Source organism: Priapulus caudatus, unplaced genomic scaffold, assembly GCF_000485595.1.
Source record: "Priapulus caudatus unplaced genomic scaffold, Priapulus_caudatus-5.0.1 Scaffold8, whole genome shotgun sequence".
NCBI classification, from domain to species: Eukaryota; Metazoa; Priapulida; class Priapulimorpha; order Priapulimorphida; family Priapulidae; genus Priapulus; species Priapulus caudatus.
In genome coordinates, this window is record NW_014577069.1 from 1122705 (window position 1) to 1130204 (window position 7500).

Sequence of the window (7500 nt, forward strand, 5' to 3'; positions counted from 1 at the left end):
GTTATTTATTATATTTATATATATATGTTTATATATAGCGTAGGTTAGAGCGTAGGAGAGGGACAGAGATCAGAGAGGAATTCGGTGCGGTAGTACCGATTGCGTCTCTCGTGGCTGAGATCTGCACAGGTGGAAATGTAAGAATGTAGTGCTGACGGCCCCGCGCGCGCTTATTAACGGATGGTTCAACGAAGGCGAGATGTATCATGCTACGCAAATTCAACGTTCTATTCATGCCATGCGTCCTCGCACGCCCCCCCTCCCCCTCCGCGCAGCTTCCAGCACAGCAGTGCTGGTGATCATACATTGCTGTGCTGCGCCGTCACATGGTTTACAGACGCACACCCTCGCTCGCACGCACGCAGACACCCACATACAACACTCCCACACACATACGCACGCACAGACGCATACGCATACGCACGCACGCGACGCAACGCATGCACGGACGCACACACATACGCACGCACGTACGTTGATTAAATTTTTTACATCTATATGATCAAGAGTCCATAATAGAAAAGAATGTTCTAGAATTTTCTAGAATTTCTATTGTGGACTTTTATTTATAAGGCAGGCCTTCGGAGTACTGCGTGCGCATGGCCGTGTAGCAGAAGAAGAGATGGCCATCTTTTGAAAAAAAAGCGGCAATCATCATATATATATATATAGGCCTATATACGTTTTGCGCAGTAACCAAATACATACTACTATACTACTATACGTTATAACATAACTTGGGTATTTACAGCGAAAATAATTTACGATGATATGAATGTACACGTATATTTCATTAACATCCGAAATGGATAAAAACCGATAAAGGAAGAAATTTCTTTTTATTCACACCTATTAAAATGCAGCAATCATGTCACGTTAATTGTATTAAAACTTGTACTAAAAATTTTTGGATGCCAACAATCCAATGCAAGGTTTGAACGAAGCAGCTTTAGTGATGAGTATATCTCATCAAAATGGTTTTATGTCGAAAATGCTTGACTAGAACACTATCTTGATTAGATACATTGGTGAATATTGGGGTAATGCCGCTTTAATATATCGTCAAAAACTAGTAGCGGTTTAATTTAACTAGTAGAGTTTGAATTTGAGGTTTGAACAAACTTATTGTTAATCGTTTTGCATTCGTTTGGATGCGTAAATGTTTTATTTGAAGCAATCGCAAGCGCCACTTAATTCTTTTTTTTGCATTCGTATACTAATTTAGAATGGTTATGTACGTTCGCGTTTATAATTACTATTACTTTATACATATAATACAAAGCAGTAACATTCAACATTTATCGACATTCGTCATTATTCCGTTTATGCAGACAGGCGCACGCACGTGTTCAGTGAGTGGTTATGCTGAATGTTACATGAACATATTTGGTATATAAATATTAGATTACGTGCAGGTTAAAAATACGTATCGCATCTCACGTATTTCACATGAATCCGTTTAGTCCGTGAAAATCACGTATACCTACCAAAAATGCATTTTGTACACGTGGCCCCGCGTGATGTTTAATTGACCAATTAAAATCCGTTCATGTATGTTAGATATGCACTTACTGCGCTGACTACGTATATCACCGAGCGTGCATATACCAGCCTGCGTGTCTCCCCGCGTGCGTGCAGGCTACTAGTGCGTTTGCACCTGTGATTATATAACTTGAATCAAGAAAGTATTATAAAATTAGTAATCAATAAAATTAATTCTCTCGCCCGCGCGTTATTGTAGCGTGGCGCCATCTCTCGGTCACTACTGGCCGGTCTGCGTGAGAGCGAGGAGAACCATCGTTAGTTCGGGCTTGTTGATCTTGCCGTCGTGGTTAATATCGGCCTGCATGATGACGTCCTTGAAATCGTAAAGGTCGTCCGTATCGTAATCCTTTAATGGCGAAAGTTCATTTCCGTCATCAAAGTCATTTCGCATGATTATAATTAAAAAGCCAACAGCGCTAATTGGACTAACCGGGCAAAGTGATTATACGATATATTATAATATCGCACAGGCGCTTAGGTCTCGTTACAGGCTGTGAACGTGGCAACTCGGAGTAGTTTGGGTTGGCGACGTTAACTAATGATTACTGAAGCGGCCGTGTATTCGTTCAATCAGTAGATCCGTTTTTATAGAATTATTATGCTATATAACGGTCGTGAAAGCTTGTAAGCGCGGCGTACGTGTAGACTTTTTTTTTTCGCACGACGTTTTAATTGAGGCGAGCTTTTTTTCAGTTCTGATGAATGTTGTTCTATGGTATTCATAAATGAAGACCCCCCTTTTCTAGCTATAACTTATTAATATCACTCAAGTATATATTTTTAATCGAGATGGAATTTTCATCTATGATTCACAAAGGTCGCTCGAAGCTTTTTCATATTAAAGTAGTGCGGTGTTCGAGCTTCTTTCATCCGCCCCTAGATCTGAGTACGTACCTCTTTTACCAGCTCTAACAAGTCTTTCAAAAAGCCAAGTATTTCTTCCGCTTCAATTATCCCGTTGTGATCCTAAATGAAACGAACAGTGGTTATTTTTAACTAGGATGTAATCTTTCGTACTACTACTTCAAAAGAGTATCTTTAGCTAAATGTAATTGAAAGGCTATTTTTCACCTAAGAACAAAATCTGTCAATCTAATTGATTACTACTACTACTAATTAACAGAATGAACTAGCGCAACGCCTTAATTATTTAACTTGTCAAATAATGATTACTTACAGGTGAGTTTATAAGTCTTATATGTCTATACTGAGAGAGATGCGAGCGGCTTCTGCCTGCATGATTGTGCACTTACTCTGTCATATAGATTGAAGACGCTCTCTATGTCATCCTTTGTAAGGTTTGCCGTACCTTTGAATATCTGACGACATAGAAAGTTCTCCTTCACCGGCAGCAATCTAACAACAAACGCTATTTATAGCTTCTTGCACGCATAGTTATCATATTACACTTCGTCGTATACTGCGGTGGCTCTAGGTTGCTACATTATTATTTCACGAGTCGGTATATTACATTGGAGCAAGACTCGATAAAAGGACAATAAATTCTACATTGTTGCAATTAATTTGTAACTAGAATAACTAGAAGCAATTTAAATTCTATAGTTGTCTCATATATCCGTTACCCTGCGCCGCTTAATTGTAACAATAGATGTATGGCGTGGTTTTAGCGGGGTTGCAGTCCTGGACAAGGGCCTCATCAAAATCGCGTTCTTATAACATGGTGCTTTCAGGTGCGTTATGGGACTAGGACGCTATGGAACCTGATTCACAAACGTAATACTTTCCCGTAATATCAATCATGTGCTAATATCAATAGTAAGAATGTCAATCGGATTGTATCGTGTCATATTACGTGAAGAAGATGAGACTGATGAGAGAAAGGCTTGAGGCCGAAAGCAGAAACTAGATCGGGACAACTAGATGTCGACAGACCAACGTACAACATTCATCAAACAATGGCTGAGCTAGCCAAGAAAGCAGCCCAGTTGCAGAAATAATCACAAAATCAATAATAATGTGTAATTTGCCAATTAGCGCGTTTCTGTTCTGTAGATTCCTCTATGTGCCAGAATACGTGCCACCAGCGTTCAGACAACTGAGTGGACATATCGACTAATTTAACCGAGCCCAATACAAATGATCGGCAGGCATATATAAATATATATATATATATATATATATATATATATATGTGTGTGTGTGTATATATATATATATATATATATCAAGAGCTAATAATACCTTTATTATTAACCGTATAAAGGTTAATAAATAAAAGTTTAATAATACCCTAAAAGGTATTATTAGCTCTTGATATATATATATATATATAGAAATGGCCAAAGCTTGAATTGAATCGGAAATGTTCAAGGGGGCAGGGGACCAAGTAAAGGATAATCTGACTTTACGGGAAGCCCGATGGTGATAGATCAGGAATATCGCCCTGACGGAGAGGCTCTTACATTCATCCATCATCCCTTCTTTTCATTTTATTCTGCCCATTTCATCTTCCGCACCCGAGCAAAGGCAGCCCGACAAAACACACAACGTGGTCGATGTCAAGAGAGGAGTCACAGCTCAAGTGATCCAGAGAAGGAGGCAGTTTGTTTGATCGTACGTGTCACCTGTGTGCGAGGATTTTGTTTGAAATTGAATAATCGGGTGTAATCATTGTCGAAAGATAGAGGCAAAGCTATTACCGCAGAGAGAGTAAAGAGAGACCCGAGTGCCGGCAGCGTTGCGGATGCTCAAAAACAACGCAAATCATATCTGGGCGAGGTCGAGCCGGCAATCATTGCTCAGAAGAGAGCATGAATGGCAAGTAATAACGTGGACTTCTAGTACTGGCCGCACTAATGCTTATGATTGCTAGACCTGCCTTTTCAAATGCTGACTAGGTGTATTTTATTAATAACTAGACAGAGTGCACTCACGGAGAGTGCATACCTCCGCCAGCGACATACGCCATAGGCCATACGACTCACGAACACACGAATAAGTCACGATATACGCCGCGTACACGCTGGCTTGCTGGCTTGCTGCTCGCTCGCTCGTAGCAGCCGCTCGTTGCTGCTGCTCGCTCACATGTACACGCTCGTTGGTTCGCTGCGCTGGCTCGCTGGGTATCACTGGCTGAGTGGCTGAGCTGGCTGACGCGCTAATATCGATCGCGCGAACACACGAACACACGCACACGAGAGCGAATACATAACCTCATCCAACTCCGTTGGGCGGAGGTAATCATGCAGCGATATCTCATTGCATCCTGTTCGGGGAATGAAAGCGCAGCTCACGTGACTTTGGCATGTTTTATTGATCTTTGCATCTATTTACAAACGCCGCGAGGGAAAACTCGAGCTGCAAAAAATACTCGTTTTCTTTGCTCATTTCCTGTAACCCGAGGGTCAGGCGTACGCGCTCGGCAACGAGGAAGAAAAGAGCCGTCTGCGTTCATGTTACTGTGGCACAGATAAGATTGCCTACGCACGAACTGATGCAGCAAACAGCTAATCACTCCGTCAGAGATCACTCAGGCGGTGGGATGGGTGGGGGTGGGTGGGGTGAATTGTCAGCGCGGGGGGGGGGGGGGGTATTTCGATATGTAAGGGGGTCAGTCGGTCAGGGGTTCAAACGGGGAAGGGGTTCGACAGGTTATTGAGGGTCAGTCGGTCGATGGGAGTATGGAGTGCGGGGCCAGCAGGTGGATATTGGGGGTGGGGTGGGGTTCGGAGTGGTGAGCGTTGAGGAAGAGGGATGGGTCGGTCGGTCGGTAGGGAATCAGTAGGTTGAGCGTCACTGTAACAGCGTTCCGTCGTATTGCGTTGCTTTTTATTGGTGTCATACTAAATGTTATGCACTTATTGCTTTAATTGGGGGAATGATTAAAGGGATACTAGACTCTATGATTTTACTGCAAACAACTGTACTTACTGTATAACAAATCGTCTATACCCACACGTACTTGTTACCAGATAGCTAATTTAATTGTTATAATTAATTATACTACAGCTACGAAATTTGAACGGCACCATTGACACCCGCGACCGTGCTGCCACCCTGAAAAAGTTGCGCATTTCCCAATATCTTTTGCACGTTACAGACTGAGTCACAAAGGTGCAATTATATTTATACCTAAATGCTATTTAACCGAACGATGTTCATTTTAGGACAAATTTATCCATATTATAACTGAAACTATATGTCGTTTATAAGATATTACAATCCTTTTGCTTTTAAATTAATAAATAAGAAACACCCTCGTCTGTAGCCTTTGGCTGAAAAGTCGTTTTGCGCAACTTTTCAGATCGTGCGCTTTGAGTGGCGCCACCGTCGTTGTAATCAAATTGTAGTCGTTAGTTTTAAAACATTAAAAAAAAAAATTTCTAATGGTGATTGAACCATGAAACTTTTTATGTAGCGTAATTTTAACCTAAATTAACTGAAAATAACCCTAGAACCTAGAGTAAAAGATCTCTTTAACCATAACTTAAATTAGTATTTCCACGATTGCATGTGTACATGTACCTACAACGCTATTTACTAATGAAAAATAGTAAATGCTTGTTTATGGTTAATATAAAAATATTACTACAATCTTTCAGATTGAAATGGTTTTGCAGTCGTACTAGAAAGGACGCTGATATTTACTAAATTAGACACAATACAAAAGAAAAGAACGTACAGTAAAAAGCAATAAGCTAGAAAGCTTCGTCCTTGAAAAGCGGAGAGATTATGTACTTACTTTGCCATCTCGCTGAGTTGCAATTTCCCATCTCTATTCGAGTCAAATAATTGCAGCTGGCCGTTGGGGAAAGCAAAAGACAAGCTGTAGGTGTATTATATTTGCGTGTACAGGTAGGCCCGTTTTACGACAGGGTTAGGTTCCAGTAAAACAGGGTCGTAAAATGAAAAGTCGTAAAACGAGACCAAATTATAATGCAATTAAATTAGATAGGTTCCAAAATTACCAAAATTCTCCCAAGTTATTTAGAATTTTCCCAAGGTAAATTCTTCCAAGTTATTAGAAAACGTTGTTCAATGTGGAGGGTTACACTGGATAGTTTATCATTAATATATAAAGTAATGATAAGTAATCGTTTACAAACAACTGTTAATAAAATGTGGTTTTATATCATGCATCTATATATTTGTGTCTAAAGTAACACGAGAATTACAATTATGCTGAATCCTAAAATCCTAAAAGATTGATCGATTTTGACGGTTTTAACGTTAAGCAATATTGCCCGTCGTCAATGTATGAAAGAGAGAAAAATACAGCAAATAGACGAGGACGGATAGAAATAGATAAACATATGGACAACGATTATGCTCGCTCATACCATTGTATCAGTGTATTCAATGAGTTTGTCCTCTGTAACATCTCGCTTGAATTCGCCAAGAAGGTCTTTCAGGAACTCCTGTATGTGTATATGCATGTATATAGTGACTGCGCTTACTTAATGTTACACATGCACTGTAGACAATAACAAACATTTGGCAATAATCTGCAAGTACCTTGACTGGACAAGCCTCATTTCTCCTTTTAGTTTATTTAGATTATAGTTGATGTTTTGGTTGTTCATTTGATGAACAATTTACTTGATTTTTGGAAACTTCATTTATGTTCATTGTGTTTCATTTAAGGTAGTAAACCGTATTTACATGCGCTAGAAGGATCGTTTGACTTTGTTCGTGTAATTAAAACACTGCTTATGAGATCGGTTGCGTGATAATTTAACATTGGATGTTTCCTTTTTTATAGATATATAAATCACTAGATAGATAAATGGATGGATGGATAAATAGATAGATAGATAGAGAAAGAGATAGATAGATAGATAGATAGATAGATAGATAGATAGATAGATAAATAGATAGATAGATAGATAGACAGATAGATAGATAGATAGATAGATAGATAGATAGATAAATAGATAGATAGATAGATAGACAGATAGATAGATAGATAGATAGATAGATAGATAGATAGATAGA

The 7500-nt window shown here is 39.5% G+C and overlaps 1 protein-coding gene across 1 annotated transcript in view; it reads right to left on the bottom strand.

Moving 5' to 3' along the window:
• Window positions 1–602: 602 nt before the first annotated feature.
• The window catches only part of LOC106806256 (calbindin-32-like), an 8249-nt gene continuing 1351 nt past the window's right edge, over window positions 603–7500 (bottom strand). The window contains exons 4-8 of the mRNA XM_014808133.1: window positions 6846–6923; window positions 6248–6303; window positions 2799–2901; window positions 2440–2511; window positions 603–1891 (exon numbers count right to left, since the gene is read on the bottom strand). Coding sequence (XP_014663619.1) covers window positions 1763–1891; window positions 2440–2511; window positions 2799–2901; window positions 6248–6303; window positions 6846–6923 — 438 coding nt within the window. The 3' untranslated portion in view covers window positions 603–1762. The remainder of the gene's footprint in view (window positions 1892–2439; window positions 2512–2798; window positions 2902–6247; window positions 6304–6845; window positions 6924–7500) is intronic.